This window comes from Haematobia irritans, chromosome 1, assembly GCF_050003625.1.
Source record: "Haematobia irritans isolate KBUSLIRL chromosome 1, ASM5000362v1, whole genome shotgun sequence".
Lineage (NCBI taxonomy): Eukaryota > Metazoa > Arthropoda > Insecta > Diptera > Muscidae > Haematobia > Haematobia irritans.
This window is the reverse complement of record NC_134397.1, coordinates 251,794,709-251,815,525: the sequence shown is the minus strand read 5'-3', so window position 1 is coordinate 251,815,525 and position 20,817 is coordinate 251,794,709. Positions and strand designations below refer to the sequence as shown.

The window sequence follows — 20,817 nt, the reverse complement described above, 5'->3', positions numbered from 1 at the left end:
TAGTCTCTTTGCCCATCACTGAATTACAATCATTTATCTATAAAACGTCGTTGCTTTAGGTAACTCTCTTGTTGTCAAAGGCCCTTCAAATGACTTTCTAACTGTTGTCCCCATGCCAGCGTAACAGAGGCCACACACACAACATACTAAACTATAGCAACTCAAACTAACAAAATAAAGCCAATATTTAAAAAAAATCAATATTTTCTACAAAAACGTAATAAATTTGAAAATTTAAAGCGATTCGCCATATCAGTATTAAAAAATAGTAATAAAAACTAAACAACCTGGTACAAAACTGAGGAAAATCTAGTGAAAACTGCCAAAAATTACACAGAAAAAAATATCACCAAAATATTTCCAATTAAAAACATGATTGAAGTTGAAAATTTTTTCAAATAATTGACACAATTAACTTTTTAATCAAGATAGAAACTGTAAGTTAATTAAGTCAATGATTGACAATTTTAAAATTTTTAATTAAAAACTAATTGATACAATTAACATTTCAATCAAACTCGGAAGACTGAGTCAGTTGAAAAAGTGATGGGCATTTTTAGCATTTTTTGTTAAAAATTTATTTCAAACAATCATTTTTTAATCAAACTAAAAACACTAAGTTAATGCAGAAAGTAATCGAAAATAGTTACTTTTTTCAATAAAAAATTAATTGAGTTTGGCAATCGATATCAATTATTTAATTGTGTCAATTAAAAAATTAATTGAAATTTGCTAATGAATTCAATTAATTTTTTAATCAAGTATTTTTTTTTATACTCCATTAAAACTATCATTTTCGTGATTGAAGACATTTCGATTAAAAAATCAATTGGATCAATTAATTTCGTGATTGAATCAGAAAAAAATTGGTGAATAGTGATGGTATGAAGTGAATCATTTATTATGGTATGAAGTTCCTAAATGATACGGAACTGCAGTGTTGCCCGTGTCTCAAATCGGTTCAGATTTAGAGACATTTTATATGTATCATTGGCGTTATACATTAAAGAAAAGGGGTTTCTTGATAAGAGCATTAAAAAAAAAAAAAAAAAAAAACAACAAAAAGATATCAAATGTCTTTTTATAATAAAATCCTTAAGAGATGGACAAATATCGGATTTAGTTTTTTTTTAATATCAACTTTCTCATCAAGTTTGATACATCTGTAGTGCATCGAAAACATATCAGTATATGACATCCCTATATTTACAGCCACCTTCCAATTAATTTATTGCTCTAAATTTTCTTAAAGAAAATAAACTTTATTTTGCATAACTAAATCTAAAAAGATCATCCTAAAATATCCAACCACTCACAACACTCCCCCACCTACCCCTTCCATTACAAACATTTGCCTATAAAAACCACAATCGTGTAACACCCATTGCTTTAGGTCACTCTCTTGCTGTCAATGTCCATCCAATGCAACTCTAACTATTTTCTCTATGCCAGCATAACAAAAGGCAAACACACAACATACTAAACTATAACTACCAAAACTAACACAACAATGCCAATAGTTAAAAAATGCATTTTTTTCATAAAATCTTAATCAATTTAAAATAATAAAGCGATTCGCCATATCAGTATTAAAAAAAACGAAGAAAAATTTTGTTTAATTTTAGAAAATTTAGATTATTTTTAGAAAATTTTAACTAAATAGTATTACAAACGTTGACATCGCGCCGATATGAAAAAATAAGTAAATATTTTTCGACAAATTCAAGAAAATTTATTAGACATAATTAATTTTTTTCCGTTTGTTAAAAGAAATTTTGTAGTTTGCAAGAATGACTTTAGTGGCATTTGAATTTTAAGACGGGCCCCTAAAATAGCCATCACACTGCCCCCCACCTCTATTAATTGCTATCGTTTGCCTATAAAAAGTACAATCATGTTACTCCCATTGCTTTAGCTTACTCTCTAGCTATCCCAATGGCCTTCAAGCTATTTTCTCTAGGCCAGCATAATAAAAGTTAAACACTCTACATACAGAACTATAGCAACTCCAACTAACACAATAACGCCAATAAAAAGTAAAAAAAGTATATTTTCTTCACAAAAATAATTACAGAAAATCGCCATATCTACAGAAGATTTTCTCTAATATGATACCAAATATGTAACGAACAAATTTGTGGTGTATTTTATTTATTTATTTATTTATTATATATTATAATAAATAAATGAAAAATAAATAAATTAGTATGTAGTGCCATAATTTCAGCTAGACATGCATCAAATATAATACCCTAGAACATTTTAATGCTTTGTAGAAATTTTTATCGCTCCATTTTTATACTCTATACTAGAGGTCTGCACAATTCCATTTGTAAATGAAGAGTACACGTGTACTTGCTACATGAGTACATCTATTTGAGAGAGTCGCAAAACAACTGGTGCACATTTTGATGAACACCAAAAGCCATGAGTAACTTCTTGTTGCTACTCTGATGTCTTCACTATTAACAAACACATATTCCTCTCTCGCTCTTATTGAAGTGTACTCAGAGTGATCACGTCGAGTATGTTGCGAGAACAAAACTTCATAGAGTACTCCATGTACCACGTGCAGTTTCAGAAATACAAAAAAAAAAAAGACAATTACTGTCCATAATATATGTTTTCGGTTTGTTATAAAGAACGGCAAACGTTAAGGTAAGCGTGTGAAATATGTGACATACATACATATCTATGATTAATAATAATGGAAAGTTTTGCCTCGCACATAACTGATAAATACTTGTGGTACCACGTGAAGTGAAGAGAATCCATGTTGTACTTTTTCTCAAGTACTTACATTTTTATTGTTGATTTATTTCGGAACACATATTGTTTCGGATAAGTACTTGGTGATATTTGACAAGCAAGTGTTCTCTTCACTTCACTACTTGCGCTCTGAGAGAAAGACAGTGCATGTACTAAATTCGACAGCGAATTGCATACATATAGTGAAAAGTTATTCGATGCAGACCTCTACTCTATACTATTCTGGGGAACATGGGTGCAATGTTTCCAGCTAGTCCTAAAAAAAGTATACACATGGTACCTTCGTTTAATTTTTTCCCACAATTGAATCTAAATTTATCTTCGGATTTTATTTGTTTTTTTTTAATATTCACTTCGAGCAAAACAGACAGACTGTGGATCATTTCACATTTTTATTGGTGATAAAAAAGCTAAGTCCATTAACCAGATTTATGTCCGCTTCATGGTTTTTATGTACGGTTAAACCACTGTACATTGCTTAATTTTACGATAAACGTTGTTCGGTTTATTGCACTTGCATGTGGGACCACTTTCTGTCGTTTGTTGTGATCATATTTTTATGGCTATTTGTCATTTAAATCGATAAGAACGAAAACAAAATGTGAATGCAATGCATTCTTCCATTCATGGATTTGTGGCAAATGTGCGATTGTGTGTCGAGTTATTACTTGTGCTGCTTTTGTTTTTTGTTTTCATTATTGGCATTATCTTGGGAATGTTTAACAGAAGATTGTTCTACAAACATCATAAATAAATACTTTAACAATTTATAGTTGGGGGTTATATTGAATACTACGAGGAAACGGTAAGAAACGGTGTATATAATGCATATTAAACAATTTTTAGTGTCTGTTATGTAACATTCATTAACAATTAAACAATTAATGGTGTTCATTAATTTTATTTACATTCAAAAAAAGCAAACATTTCAGATTGTGATCATCAAAATAGCTCGAAGTACCAACAAAATACATAGATCACATTTATACACATTGTTTTACAGCGATTAAAAATACCGTTATTTGATTTCTACCGTTATTTCTATTCTTAATTCTAAGGCTAAGATGGATGGATAGTGTTTTGCTTGTGAACAAGTTTTGGAGAGTAGGAGCAAAACGCCATACAGTCTCTTTGCCAAGAGAATTGTTGTCAACTATTGAGAGGAGAAAAATGTTAGCAATATTTATATTAGAAAATAGCTAATATTTGTACAAAAAAAAAACGCAGGAACAATAGCTAATGAAATTTATTTAATTTCAGACTTCAAATTGTTAAAAATGTTTTATTTTAAACAGCGATGGTAAAATTCTGCCAAAAACTTAAAAAAGTTCTATCATTTTTACGGGCAAACAAGTAAGTAAAGTAGAAAGTCGGGCGGGGCCGACTATATCATACCCTAAACCACCATTACAGAATTAGTAATCATAAGCATTTGTGGGGTAACATATAGGTCTGGGAGATAAACCGCAGTTACATATTTAAGAAAATTAAGGGGTACATGTCTATGGGTGCTTTGTGTCAATCTGACTATAGCTCATAGTCATTGTTGCCAGGGAAAATGTTCGGTTTACCCTTCAAGTACAAAAAAAGTTCCCTACTTTCCCATACATTCCCAAACAATTTTCCCTACTATATTTTTCGTTAAATTTAAAAAATTTTACAAAAAAATGGTTCAACGTATATAACTTAGAATATAAATTTGTATTACCACCACGGTTGCCACAGTTGGTAGAATTCTACCCAAATTAGAAACCTTTTTTGTTAAATCTCTATAAAAATAAAATTTTCGAAAAAGTTTCTATAAACAAATTTGTGTGAGAATTTTTTCTATAGAAATAAAATTTTGAGAAAAAAAGGTTCATTCGCCCGAACCGAAACATGTACAGTCCAGGCGTGTATAGATTTGTATCTGGCGTTTTCTTTTCAATGGCTCTATTAACCATGTTCCTTAATCTATATCTGTCCATAAAGCTCGAATAATAATTGTATAATTAGATATAATGCATTTGGACGTCAATTGCCTGTTTTCGGTATCAGGCTAACATGTAACATAATAAGCAACGATGAGCCCGTCGTAAAACTAGGAAAAACACGACTAATGTACGCGTTAGAATTGTTGTTGTATCCTGGAAACCAGTTTCTGTTAATTGTCATATGTTGTAGTTGACTGTAGAAACAATAAGCATTGTTCGACTGTTCACCACTTAGGTGAATTCTAACAAATTAGCTTTCTAAAAATAAATTTCGTGTTGTTGCATTACTATGTAACAAAACGAAATAAAAATAAGATTAAGGGACTTGTAAGTTATATGAAAAGATGATGTACAGTGGGAAAAAAGATGATTCAATTTGTAAGAGGAAATTTCCCAAATGTTTTCTCCATAAGGAGTTAGCATAAAGGGCCCAAAATTGAGTTATCTCTCCCAGCCAGATCTATACTAAAGGCTGTGGAAAGGTTCATTCGCCCGAACCGAAACATGTACAGTCCAGGCGTGTATAGATTTGTATCTGGCGTTTTCTTTTCAATGGCTCTATTAACCATGTTCCTTAATCTATATCTGTCCATAAAGCTCGAATAATAATTGTATAATTAGAAAAAATTCCACAGAAATAAAATTTTGAGAAAATTTTTTATTGAAATAATATTTTGAAAAAAATTTCTATAGAAATACAATTTTGACAAAATGTTCTATAGAAAAAAAATGTTGACAAAATTTTCTACAGGAATAAAGTTTACCACACATTATTAAAGATCAAGCCTTGCCGGCTTCTAATTTCCTCCTCTAGAGCCACCAAAATGTAAAAATTATTACAAATTATGTTGAGTGAAAATGTCCTACATTGTGGCCCTACGTCCCTACAAGACGCTAAATATTAGAAAAGCCCTACATATAGAGAATTTCCCCTACTTCTAGCAACACTGGCTGTGTTGATATTGCACCTACGGAGTTAGTATGCCACTAATATTGAGCCCATTATTAAAAAAGAGAAAATCGTTAAATTAGTGTGGGTAATAAATCAAAAGCTACAAGTACGTATAAATACGATCGGCTAGTACATCAAAATTTGAAATTTGAGTAACATCTATATATATAAAATTCAAATTATGTTTGTTTATTTGTTTGTTTGTTTGTTTATTTGTATGTTCCGGGTTGGCGCGAAAACGGCTGAACCGATTTACTTGAAACTTTCAGAGATCGTGGGGGGCACTCATGTGCTGAAAATAGGGTACCTCATTTTTTGACATATGGTCGCGGAGAGGAACCTCCCCTTTGTCCGACTTTTTGAAAATTAAACCAAACTTGACCGATTTGCACGAAGTTTTCAGGGATAGTAGGGGGTGATCCCTAGACAAAGATTCCCAATTTTTTTTTTCGAAATTTGATCGGGAGGGGGTACCTCCCCTTAAGCGACTTTTTGTTTGTTTGTGTGGTCCGAGTTGGGTACGAAACGGCTGAACCGATTTACTTGAAACTTTCAGAGATCGTAGGGGGCGTTCATGTGGTGAAAATAGGGTACCTCATTTTTTGACACCTGGTCGCGGAGGGGGACCTCCCCTTTGTCGGACTTTTTGAAATTTGGACCAAAGTTGACCGATTTGCTTGAAATTTTCATTGAAGGTTGGGGTTGGCATCTAGACAAAGATCCGCTACTTTATATTTCGATATTTGGTGGCGGAGGGGGGCCTCCCCTTTGTTCGACTTTTTTTAAAGTACAGTGAAAAAACTAAAATTCTCTAAATTATCTGAGATTTACAGAGAACATGTGATGAGGTTATGGAATTAATATGGGGTACCCGATGATTTCATATGTGGATGGGGAGGGGGACCTCCCCCTTGCCCTACTTTTTGAAACTTGGAACAAAATTATGCGATTTGCTTGAAATTTTCATTGAATGTTGGGGTTGGCATCTAGACAAAAATCCGCTACATTATTTTTCGATATTTGGTCGGGGAGGGGGACCACCCCTTTGCCCGACTTTTTTTTAAAGTACAGTGAAAACAAAACTAAACTCCCCCGACTGAAATTTTACGGAAAAAATGGGTGAGGTTATGAAATTTATATCAGGTTCCTGATTTTTTAATAAAAATAAAAGGGCATAGGGAGACATCCGCTTCTCTTAAGTACATGCAGAGAAACAATTAAACTTTACCGAGTTACTTGAAATTTACAGAGCACTTTGGAGAGATCGTAACCTCCGTCAACCATAATAGTTGATACCTGATTTTGTGATATTTGGACGGAAGAGAGGCCGCCCCTTTAGGCTTATAATTTGCTTGACATTTTCTGGGACGTTTACAAAAGATACGCTTTTCGACATTTGGTCGGGGAGGAGGCCCTCCTCTAAAACTGCAAAAAAAATTTAAGTTTTCTTGAAATTTACAAAAGCAGTGGGGGAAGGTTATGAACGAAGAGGCAACCTTCCTTGCCCCACACTTGAAGGAAAGCTTCAAGAATTTTCAGGGAAGGTTAGGGGTGCTATTCACTACGGTGTTTGTCGATATTGTATCGGGGAAAGTGACGTCCCTTTAAAACAATAGAGCAAAATTTAAACATCGCCGATTTACTTGAAATTTACAGGGAATGTGGGAGGAGGTGATTAAATTTATACATGATTTTTAAATTAGTATATGATTTTTCGATATCTGGTTAGGGAAGGGGAAAATTGAAATAAACTTTGTCGATTTACTTCGATAGAATTTATAGGAACCATTGAGTAGTTGCGAAATTAATATAGGGTACGTGATAGTCCGATATCAGGTCGGAGTGGAGCGAAGGTGGGGGGAGGGTTCCCTTTTGTCCGTTTTTTTTTTTCTTAAATTGAAAGTAGAGGGTTGTCCGAAAATGGGAACTCGGTACATAATTTTTGATTTTTGCACAGGCTTCTGCCAGACTTCTTTTTAGTAACGAGTGGGTTCCCTTTTGTCCGTTTTTATACCCTCCACCATAGGATGGGGGTATATTAACTTTGTCATTCCGTTTGTAATAAAGTATATATATTCTGGGTCGTGGTGAAATTCTGAGTCGATCTAAGCATGTCCGTCCGTCCGTCCGTCTGTCCGTCTGTCCGGCTGTCCGTCCGTCTGTGGAAATCACGCTAACTTCCGAACGAAACTAGCTATCGACTTGAAACTTGGCACAAGTAGTTGTTATTGATGTAGGTCGGATGGTATCGCAAATGGGCCATATCGGCCCACGTTTACGTATAGCCCCCATATAAACCGATCCCCAAATTTGGCTTGCGGAGCCTTCCGGAGCAGCAAAATTCATCCGATCCGGTTGAAATTTGGTACGTGGTCTAAGTATACGGTCTCTAACAACCATGCCAAAATTGGTCCATATCGGTCCATAATTATATATAGCCCCCATATAAACCGATCCCCAGATTTGACCTCCGGAGCCTCTTAGAGGGGCAAAATTCATCCGATCCGGTTGAAATTTGGTACCTGATGTTAGTATACGGTCTCTAACAACCATGCAAAAATTGGTCCATATCGGTCCATAAATATATATAGCTCCCATATAAACCGATCCCCAGATTTGACCTCCGGAGCCTCTTGGAGGAGCAAACTTCATCCTACCCGATTGAAATTTGATACGTGGTGTTAGTATATGGTCTCTAACAACCATGCAAAAACTGGTCCATATCGGTCCATAATTATATATAGCTCCCATATAAACCGATCCCCAGATTTGACCTCCGGAGCCTCTTGGAGGGGTAAAATTCATCCGATCCGTTTGAAATTGGGTACCTGATGTTAGTATACGGTATCTAACAAGCGTGCAAAAATTGGTCCATATCGGTCCATAATTAAATATAGCTCCCATATAAACCGATCCCCAGATTTGAACTCTTGAGCCTCTTGGATGAGCAAAATTCATCCGATCCAATTGAAATTTAGTACGTGGTGTTAGTATATGGTCTCTAACAACCATGCAAAAATTGGTCCATATCGGTCCATAATTATATATAGCTCCCATATAAACCGATCCCCAGATTTGACCTCCGGAGCCTCTTGGAGGAGCAAAAGTCATCCGATGCGGTTGAAATTCGTTAGTATATGGCCTCTAACAGCCATGTAAAAATTGTCAAATTTTATTACTATAGAAAGTTTTGTCAAAATTTCATTTCTATAGAAAGTTTTGTAAAAAGTTTATTTCTATAGCAATGTTTGTCAACATTTTATTTCCATAGAAAATTTTGTCAAAATTTTATTTCTATAGAAAATTTTGTAAAAAATTTGTTGCTGTAGAAAATTTTGTCAACATTTTATTTCTATAGAACATTTTGTCAACATTTTATTTCTATAGAAAATTTTGTCAACATTTTATTTTTATAGAAAATTTTGTAAAAATTTTATTGCTATAGAAAATTTTGTCAACATTTTACTTCCATAGAAAGTTTTGTCAACATTTTATTTCTATAGAAAATTTTGTCAAGTTTTTATTTCTATAGAAAATTTTGTCAAAATTTTATTTCTATAGAAAATTTTGTCAAACTGAATTATATACGTATTTAATCGGCCTTTTTTTTGTTTAATATATACCCCTTATGGACTAACCTACAATTTAGAAGACAGTGTTAAAAAGTTTTACGATACCTTGCCATCGGCAAGTGTTATCGCAACCCAAGTAATTCGATTGTGGATGACAGCCTTTAGTAGAAGTTCCTACGCAATCCATGGTGGAGGGTACATAAGATTCGGCCTGGCCGAACTTACGGCCGTATATACTTGTTTTTTTTTTCTTAAGTTGAAAGTAGAGGGTTGTCCGTAAGTGGGAACTCGGTACACAATTTTATGATTTTTGCACAGGCTTCTGCCAGACTTCTTTTTAGTAAAGAACTTAAATTTACATGAAATTGGCAGCCAACGTATAGGGTGCATCATTTTCCAACATTTTAGCAAATGTTAATGTGGTAAAATTTTTTACTACTTTTGCTTTTTCCGATTTATTGGATGGGACACAGTAATTCTTTGTACGTTATAATAGAGTGCTTAATTTTCAGATATGTTGAGGAGAAGGATACCTTTCCTTGACAAACCACACTTAAAATTCACAAGAAATATACAAGATTGTCCAACTACTTGAATACAGAACATTATTAAAAAAATTTGGAGGAAAGGGCACACCCTCTCCCGCCGTATTTGTACCTATAAACGAAAAATCAAGTAGTCCGTTTTGTTTAAAAGAATTGAAATCTTTTCGAATTTGTTTTCAGCACGAAGGATATAGTTGACTAAGTTAACGCAAAATGTTCCTCCAAATACGCTTCGGAAGGCGCAGCGAAGCGGGCCGGGTTACGCTAGTTGGTTAATAAATAAGAGTATTATGGCCAAATTTGGGAAAATAGAGCGATGCATATATATGGAAGCTATATCTAAATCTGAACCAATTTGCATAATATTTTGCGGGTTTGATTAATACCACAAAAGGTTACCTTGTGCAAGATTTGAGTAAGATCAGTTAAGAAATGAGGCCTGTATGGTCAAACATAAGGTTATTAGGGGCGAATTTTTCAAAATCGGGTGATACATATATGGGAGCTATATCTATATCTGAACTGATTTCTATGAAATTTTGCACATATAGTTAGTACTATAGAGGACTGAATCTAGCAAACTTTTAGTAAGATCGGTTAATAAATAAGGGTTCTATGGCCAAATTTGGGAAAATCGGGCTATACATTTATATGGGAGCTATATCTAAATCTGAACCGATTTAGATGATTTGTTGCACATATAGTTAGTGCTATAGAAGACTACATTTAGCTAAATTTGAGTAAGATCGGTTGATAAATAAGGGTTTTATGGCCAAATTTAGAAAAATCGGGCGGTACATATATATGGGAGCTATAGCTAAATCTGAACCGATTTCGATGATTTTTTGCACATATAGTTAGTGCTATAGAAGATTACATTTTGCCAACTTTGAGTAAGATCGGTTGATCAATAAATGTTTTGTGGCCAAATTTGGGAAAATCGGGCGATACATATATATGAGACCTATATCTAAATCTGAACCGATTTGGATGAAATTTTGCAGACTTGAAGGGCGATGGAAAAGATTAGCTTTTGCCAAATTTGGTGACGATCCGTTTGAAAAAAAGCGCAACGTGACCCCATTTGTCGAAATCGGGCGATACATATATATGGGAGCTATATCTAAATTTGATCCGATTTCTTCCAAATTCAATAACATTCGTCCTTGTGTCCAAGAAACTCCCTGTACCAAATTTCATCAAAATCGGTTAATAATTGCGACCGGAATCCTGTGAACAACAAATACATGGACAGACGGACGGACGGACCCCAAGCGCTAGATCGACTCAGGTGATTCTGAGTCGATCGGTATATATTTTATGGGGTCTAAAATCAATGTTTCTGGTAGGCACATTTTTTGGCCGATCAAACTTATTATACCCTGACCACTATGTGGTTTAGGGTATAAAAAAACGGACAAAAGGGAACCCTATCCCCACCATCGCTCCACTGAGACCTGATATCGGACTATCACGTACCCTGTATTAATTTCACAACTACTCAATGGTCCCTATAAATTCTATCGAAGTAAATCGACAAAGTTTATTCAAATTTTCCCCTTCCCCAACCAGATATCGAAAAAGCATATACTAATTTAAAAATCATGTATAAATTTAATCACCTTCTCCCACGTTCCCTATAAATTTCAAGTAGATCGGAGATGTTTAAATTTTGCTCTATTGTTTTAAAGGGACGTCACTTTCCCCGATACAATATCGACAAACACCGTAGTGAATAGCACCCCTAACCTTCCCTGAAAATTCTTGAAACTTTCCTTCAAGGGTGGGGCAAGGAAGGTTGCCTCTTCGTTCATAACATTCCCCCACTGCCTTTGTAAATTTCAAGAAAACTAAATATTGTTGTTTTTTTTGCAGTTTTTGAGGAGGGCCTCGTCCCCCACCAAATATTGAAAAGTGATGTAGCGTATCTTTTGTAAACGTCCCAGAAAATGTCAAGCAAATTATAAGCCTAAAGGGGCGGCCTCTCTTCCGTCCAAATATCACAAAACCTGGTATCAACTATTAATATCGTAACCTCTTCCCAGTCCTGTGTAAATTTCAAGTAACTCGGTAAAGTGGTTAGAGAGAAAGAGAGAATTCTGTTGTATGACAGCCCATGGAAGCTACATTTGAAGTTATCAATATTCACACTACTTGGAATTCTAAACCACTTTTTTGGAATGAGTAGAGAGAATACAATAGAGAGAGAGGCAGTATTGCTCAAATTAAAATCACTCATATTAAAGCTAAAAGAGATACACAGAGAATACATATTGGTTGTGATGTCCGAATTTATTGCCAACCTCCTTTTTGCAGTTGCAGCAACTATCTGATGGCAGTTGTGATACCCGATAAATTCGGTCGACTCAATCGAATTATGGGAAATCCAACCAATACCAAATATGGAGTTGGTTGTACTAGACGACGCAATTGGTCGTTACTCCCTTCTTATTTGGTTGTATCACCCAACTTTATTAGCACCTTAACCGAATTGAAAATACATTTTTTCTCAAAACATTGTATTTTACATTTTTAAATAAAAGTATGGTATATAAAATCACACTATACCTAAATACAATACATTGATAACAATTTAACAAAAATTGTCACCTTTAAAAGTACCCGCCAGCTGGGATTGTTTAATTGACAAGCAATGGGAGTTAAATCTATGGGACTCTTAGTACATTAGTACTTATAAATGGAGTCCAAACTGAGCACATAGCATAAAAATGGGTCAACATAGTTTGCCTAAAAACACAACAAATTAAGTTAGAAAATTAGTGTGGAGTTTTAAAAATTTAATAAGAATCTACTCTACATGGTTACTTGCTTTGGGTTTTCATAAATAAAGTAAAGACGTGGAGATGGATTTTTCCATTAGAGGCCCTTTGACGTCGTTGCATGATTTATACTTTATATAACTCGATCTCCATTTGATCCCAAACAATTGATGTGCACTGTTTATCTGATTCGTAGCATTGAGTATCCTGACGATTGCGCGAGTAGTTCGTGAAAATATTTGACAGACAGTCCACCGAGGATTTAAATAAACTTAGAAACGGTTGAAAAATATTCAGTTTTCAGTGGTTTTTTTTATTAAATTAAAAATAAAACACGTTTTCCTTCCACATTGAATAATTGATAATAACAATATTGACATTTAAAAATATTTCCAACGGATTTCGGCTGTGACTATCAATTGTAAGTGATGAATACTAAATGACGGTTATGAAGGTTTTATAAGGTAGGTTGTGCGTATCGAATTCGATCAAAATTTTTCAAGAGAGAGGTAATTAGTTCACACAACCATTTGACTTGTATTTCAAACAACAATCTATAATAATTATCTCTAAAAGGTAGAAGGAACCAAATAATGGTTGCAAATAAAGTAAATAGATTGACACAATTGTGATTTCATTTCAATTGCAGAATTTTCATTAGAACAATCGATTTTCAACCAATATCTTCTCTTTGTGTAGGGAGAATTTAAAATGTAAGAGAATGAGAGAATTCCGTCTCATTTAACTATCATTGAATGTGATTCATATTTGCTATACTTGAGGCTCTTTTTACTAGGGATAAGCTTTAGTCCACCAACTAAGTTTTGTTGTTCTCTTATCCTACGTCATATATTTTTTTCCATATGAACATTTTTTTCAAATACATGTTCATCAATAATAAATGATTGGTTTAAATTTCATGGACTATTATAACCACTATAAAAAAATATTTTATTCGAATGTTTTTGGTTTGGTTCACATCAGTAACCTTATGAACTTTTTGTATTCATAAAAGTCCTTTAGTGTTTTGTTTTTTTTTTTTTTTTTTGAATTAAATTATAATATTTCCAGCATATGTATATGCATAGAGGGTCATATTTATGTATGGATCTTTATTGACTTCAATATATCACTCATACTGTTGTGTACTATAATACAAGCATTGTCCTAGGGTTTTTGTTTTATTCGTATTTGTGTGGCAAATGTTGATTGTGGCCCCACATATAAATATATAACATAAATAAATAAATGAATACAAATGAAACTCGGATATCGAATATTCAGTTGAAGCTGTCATTTGTGGTTTTTCAATATTCCGATGAAAAAGGGCAATATGCCTGTTATGTTATTTAAAGAATGGCTCTGTGATAGGCTTATTGTCCTTTCTTTTTGTTTTTGCTTTTGCAAATGACTATGAATATCCATTGGAATGCATACAAAATAAATAAAACAAAGTCATTTGCAACAGAGAAAAAAAAAACAGAACTATTCCATTCGATTTTGTTTATCATTAAGTATTAAATTTATATATAATTTTTTTTTGTATTTTCTTTTTTTATTTACAGAAATATGTTAGCGAATTATCAACTGTCCGGGACTGTGCCACTGAGTGTGCTGAGAAAGGTAAATAAATATTTTATATTTTATTGTGGTTTTTTGTTGTTTTTTTTTTGTGTGTTATGCTTACAATTAAAAATAATATCTACTACGAGTTTATTTACTTCCTGATAAAATATTAATTGAGCACAATAAATTGACTTAGTTATGGTGTAAATTTACAATTGATGTGGTTAGATTTTTTTTGTTTCGTATACAAATTTATTTTTAAATTTAATATGAAAAATTGAAGTGCTAAAACATATGCAAAAAATTAATGCACTAATTGCTTTCACTGTATTAATAAATACAGATAATTATTTTTTTATGCCGGCTTTTATTTATTTTAATCTTATTTTTTAAATATTTTATCTATGCAAAAAAAAGGTATTAACATATAATAAAAATATTGAGAATCCTATACAATCTTCGGTTTAATTATTCTAACGAAAGAGAAACAACAAAGGTGAGAGATTTCCACTCTTTACATAAGGGAAGAGCAGAGTGTAATTTTTCTTTTGGGGGCGAATATGTATGATCGATCTCTTTATACCAGTGATGGCCAAAGACACTACGCGGCGTTTTGCTCTTACTCTTCAAAACGTTCTATTTGTGCAATTCATGTGGAGTATGAAATTATTGTTATTATTATTAGTTATGAAAGGGATCTTTAATAGAAAAAATCAAACAACTTTGCAATGCCTTCTTTCAAAAAGATAAAGAAACAAATTGGAAAACTTAATATTGAAGTAAACTTCGTTTATTCTTAATTCCAAATTCAATTAACATTTGTCGAAGTACATAAAGAGAGCGATCATACGGACTCGTTGTTTCTTTCTGTCCATCCCTGCACTTCAATGATACTTGAATTTAGAATATACTTCAGTATTAAGTTCTCTAGTTTGTTTCATTGCCGTGTTGAAGTAAGTCATTAGAAATTTTTCTAAAAAATTTCCATAACCAATAACTTTATCGTACTACCTATGATTAGCTTAAAGATAATGTTTAGAAGAGTAACAGCAAAATGTAGTCTAGTCTCTTTCAGTGTTATCTGTATTTTTTTGACTCTTGTCTCCAAATTGTGACGCTTAGTTCCCAAAACTCCCCAATAAATTTTTGACATTTTTTTACTAAAGAAAATAAATTTTAATCCGCAGAAAATCAATACGAATTTAAAAATTAAAAAAAGATGTAAAATTTTTGTCATAACATCTTGCGGATTACAATATTCCAAACAAAAACTCAAGAAAGCAGCGATGTTCTTTCAATTGCTCGAGATATGCCATGGTTGCCACTCGAGCCAAAAATAATCTAACAAAATTTTATTTGTATAGAAAATTTTGTCCAAGTATTATTTATTTAAAAAAATTTCGTCAAAATTTTATTTCTATAGAAAATTTTGTCAAAATCTTATTTCTATAGAAAATTTTGTTAAAATTTTATTGTCAAAATTTTATTTCTATAGAAATTTTTGACAAAATTTTATGTCTACAGACAATTTTGTCAAAATTTTATATCAATAGCAAATGTTGTCAAAATTTTATTTCTATAAAATATTTGTCCAAATGTTATTCCTATAGAAAATTTTGTCCAAATTTTATTTCTATAGAAAATTTTGTCCAAATTTTGTTCCTATAGAAAATTTTGTCTAAATTTTATTCCTATAGAAAATTTTGTCATAATTCTATTCCAATCGAAAATTTAGTCAAAATTTTAATTGTAAAGAAATTTCTGTCAAAATTTTATTTTTATAGAAAATCCAACCATCTTGCAGTCTATAGGGCTTTGCCCAAATAAATTTGACAAACATTCTTTTCCTCTGTTGGTTAAGCTACTCTTGTAGTTTAGTCAATATATGGTTTTAAGCTGAAATAAAAAATGACAACAATGCTTGAAGAACAAAACCAACAATAACAGAACAAAACAAATGGAAAAAGAAGAGGAGGCACGCTCAAAATAAACCCAGCCATGTGAATTCAAATCGATGATTTGACAGTGGCATAGGAAAAGAGATATGTTTGTTTCGAATTTATTTCGGCATAAGCCGGCTATCAATGTAAAACCTTTTTTCGGAGGGTTCAAGTGTGGTTTTTGTTGGGTTTAATAAACTGCCTGAATTTATTCTGATAATTGGTTGATAGTTTTGCTGCAAGTAGAGGATGCTGATGAGGAATGTGGTAATTCCGAAACGTGCGTCCATCCAACCATCTTGCAGTCTATAGGGCTTTGCCCAAATAAATTTGACAAACATTCTTTTCCTCTGTTGGTTAAGCTACTCTTGTAGTTTAGTCAATGTATGGTTTTAAGCTTAAATAAAAAATGACAACAATGTTTATAGAAAATTTAAATCTATGGAAATCTTTGTCAAAATTTGATATCTGTAGAAAATTTTGTCAAAATTTTATTTTTTTAAAAAATTTTGTCCAAATATTATTCCTATAAAAAATGTTGTCCAAATGTTATTCCTATAGAAAAATTTGGCATAATTTTATTCTTATAGAAAATTTAGTCACAATTTTAATTCTAAAGAAATTTTTGTCAAAATTTTATTTTTATAGAAAATTTAGTCACAATTTTAATTCTAAAGAAATATTTGTCAAAATTTTATTTTTATAGAAACTTTTGTTAAAATTTTAAATCTATAGAAAATTTTGTAAAAAATTTAAATCTATTGAAAATTTTGTCAAAATTTGATATCTGCAGAAAATGTTGACAAAATTTTATATGTATAGAACATTTTGTAGAAATTTTATTTCTATTAAAAATTTTGTCCAAATATTATTCCTATAGAAAATATTGTCCAAATTTTATTCCTAGAAAATTTTGTTTAAATTTTATTCCTATAGAACATTTTGGGATAATTTTATTCTTATAGAAAATTTAGTCACAATTTTAGTTCTAAAGAAATTTATGTCAAAATTTTATTTTTATAGAAAATTTTGTCAAAATTTTATTTTTATAAAAAGTTTTGTCAAAATTTTATTTCTATAGAAAATTTTGTTAAAATTTTATTTCTATGGAAAATTTTGTCAACATTTTAAATCTATGGAAAATTTTGTCAAAATTTGATATCTGTAGAAAATTTTGTCAAAATTTTATTTCTATAAAAAATTTTGTCCAAATATTATTCCTATAGAAAATTTTGTCCAAATTTTATTCCTATAGAAAAATTTGGCATAATTTTATTCTTATAGAAAGTTTAGTCACAATTTTAATTCTAAAGAAATTTATGTCAAAATTTTATTTTTATAGAAAATTTTGTCAAAATTTTATTTTTACAGAAAATTTTGTTAAAATTTTATTTCTATAGAAAATTTTTTCAAAATTTTAAATCTATTGAAAATTTTGTCAAAATTTTATATGTATAGAAAATTTTGTCAAAATTTTATTTCTATAAAAAATTTTGTCCAAATATTATTCCTATTGAAAATCTTGTCCAAATTTTATTCCTATAGAAAATTTTGTTTAAATTTTATTTTTATAGAAAATTTTGTTTTAATTATATTCCTATAGAACATTTTGGCATAATTTTATTCTTATAGAAAATTTAGTCACAATTTTAATTCTAAAGAAATTTATTCCAAAATTTTATTTTTATAGAAAATTTTGTAAAAATTTTATTTTTATAGAAAATTTTGTCAAAATTTTATTTTTATAAAAAGTTTTGTCAAAATTTTATTTCCATGGAATATTTTCTTAAAATTTTACCAAAATTTTAAATCTATAGAAAATTTTGCCAAAATTTTATATCTGTAGAAAATGTTGTCAAAATTTTATTTCTATAAAAAATTTTGTCCAAATATTATTCCTATAGAAAATTTTGTCCAAATTTTATTCCTATAGAAAAATTTGGCATAATTTTATTCTTATAGAAAGTTTAGTTACAATTTTAATTCTAAAGAAATTTATGTCAAAATTTTATTTTTATAGAAAATTTTGTCAAAATTTTATTTTTACAGAAAATTTTGTTAAAATTTTATTTTTATAAAAAGTTTTGTCAAAATTTTATTTCTATAGAAAATTTTTTTAGATTTGTTTTCTATAGAAAATTTTGTCAAAATTTTATATGTATATAAAATTTTGTCAAAATTTTATATGTATATAAAATTTTGTCAAAATTTTATTTCTATAAAAAATTTTGTCCAAATATTATTCTTATAGAAAATTTTGTCCAAATTTTATTCCTATAGAAAATTTTGTTTAAATTGTATGCCTATAGACAATTTTGGCATAATTTTATTCTTATAGAAAATTTAGTCATTATTCTAATTCTAAAGAAATTTATGTCAAAATTTTATTTTTATAGACAATTTTGTCAAAATTTTATTTTTATAGAAAATTTTGTCAAAATTTTGTTTTTATAAAAAGTTTTGTCAAAATTTTATTCCTATAGAAAATTTTGTCATAATTTTATTCCTATAGAAAATTTTGTCAAAATTTTATTTCTATAGCAAATTTTTTCAAAATTTTATTTCTATAGAAAATTTTGACAAAATTTTATTTCTATAGAAAATTCTGACAAAATTTAATTTCAATAGAAAATTTTAATAAAATTTTATTTCTATAGAAAATTTTTCAAAACTTTATTTCTACAGAAAATTTTGTCAAAATTTGATTTCTATAGCAAATTTTGACATAATTTTATTTCTATGGAAAATTAAGTCAAAATTTTATTGCTCTAGAAAGTTTTGTTAAAATTTGAATTCTAAAGAAATTTATGTCAAAATTTGCTTTACTGAAAATTTTGTCAAAAATTTATTTTTAAAGAAAATATTGTCATAATTTCGTTTGTCAACATTTTATTTCTATAGAAAATTTTGTCACCAGTTTATTTTTAGAGAAAATTTTGTCAAAGTTTTATTTCTATTTTGTCAAAATTTTATTTCTATAGAAATTTTTTTGTCAAAATTTAATTTCTATAGAAACTTTTTTGCCAAAATTTAATTTCTATAGAAATTTTTTTGCCAAACTTTATTTCAATGAAAAATTTTTGTCAAAATGTTATTTCGCTAGAAACTATTGTCAAAATATTAAGTCTAAAGAAAAACTGATTTCAAATTTTTTTTTGCAGAAAATTTTATCAAAATTGTATTTCTAAAGAAAATTTTGTCAACATTTCGTTTGACAATATATTACTTCTATAGAACATGGGTTTAGTGAACTGCCTGAATTTGTTCTGATAATTGGTTGATAGTTTTGCTGCAAGTAGAGGATGCTGATGAGGAATGTGGTAATTCCGAAACGTGCGTCCATCCAACCATCTTGCAGTCTTTAGGGCTTTGCCTAAATAAATTTGACAAACATTCTTTTCCTCTGTTGGTTAAGGTACTCTTGTAGTTTAGTCAACACAATGGTTTTAAAGCTGAGATCAAAACAACAAATATGATTGAAGTACAACCCTCAATAAAAAACAAAAAGACGAATTTTATTGCTATAGAAAATTTTGTCAAAATTTAATTCCTATAGGAATTTTGTGAAAATTTTATTTCTATAGAAAAGTATGTTGTTGCGGTGGATAGGATAGCGGGAAGGGAGAATCAATCTGAGTGAGAAGTTGGAGTCTCTTTGTTTAACATCAAGCCCAAGAATCCCAATGTCTATTTGCTTTATGTCTCCGCAAGAAATGTTGGAGAGTGGATTCCCAAAATGAAACCAATTGAAAAAGTAGAAATGGAAAACAATTGATTTAGGATTGATGTTCGAGATTTGGATTTATTTTTTCTTGTGATTCTTACCAGTCTAGCGATGACAATTGAATGAGACAGAAGTAATACAAAGTTTTGCGGAAATCTAAATATGACATTGACAGATTTTACGGCGAAGTACATATATCTACAAGATTGGCAAATCGTATGCAAATGTCAAAGTTATTCTTCTTTGGGATTTTTAAAATATATATCGGAAAAATAGGGTTTGTGTAAAAGTAACACAAACATTCCGCCCCCTCTTGCAGTATCTCTGCAATATATTCTGTAATGTCATATTTAGATATAAATTGCAGATAATAATAAAGATAGTATCTTATGATTAAGGAAATAATTCATTTCTTATAGTATTAGTGCGGTAGTATATAGAGTCGAATTCATTTTCTTATATGATATTATATAAGTATTTATATACAAGTATCTACGAAATACATTTGCTAGTTGTTGGTGTAATCTTTGCTATGTGTCTCAATTCAAGGCAATTCAAGTAAGTGATGTTTTTTTTTTTTTTTTTTAATGGACGGATATATTAAATTGGACAATTTCCGTACAGGGTCCAACCAAAAATTGTATTCTGTGCAGTTGGAAGCCCTGGACGACTGGATATACCTTCGCTGATGATACGTGAGTAGATATCTGCACCCAGAATGATATCAATATGTGCCGATTTATAAAATTCAGAATCGGCTAGTAGAACATTGGAAAATCGAGCTTTATAGGATCGGGAAATAGATTTCTCGGGAGTATGTATATAAATACGATTGTTAACTCGTAGTGACGCTTCAATTTTTACCTCTGAATCGTAAACGGAAATCAGTGTAGTCGGACAAAAGGTTTCGTCATTCAATGTGTACGTAGTAAGGCGAAGTTTATTAACAACAGTAGAAGATATGCGGCTATAGTTGGATCCAGAGTCGAGTAGACA

At 30.7% G+C, this 20,817-nt stretch overlaps 1 protein-coding gene across 4 annotated transcripts in view; it reads left to right on the top strand.

The window, feature by feature from the left end:
* The window catches only part of LOC142220253 (uncharacterized), a 346,247-nt gene that overhangs the window by 317,301 nt on the left and 8,129 nt on the right, over positions 1–20,817 (top strand). For all 4 annotated transcript variants that reach the window (XM_075289289.1, XM_075289305.1, XM_075289296.1 and 1 more), the window contains exon 3: positions 14,157–14,214. In XM_075289289.1, the coding sequence (XP_075145404.1) occupies positions 14,157–14,214 (58 nt within the window). The remainder of the gene's footprint in view (positions 1–14,156; positions 14,215–20,817) is intronic.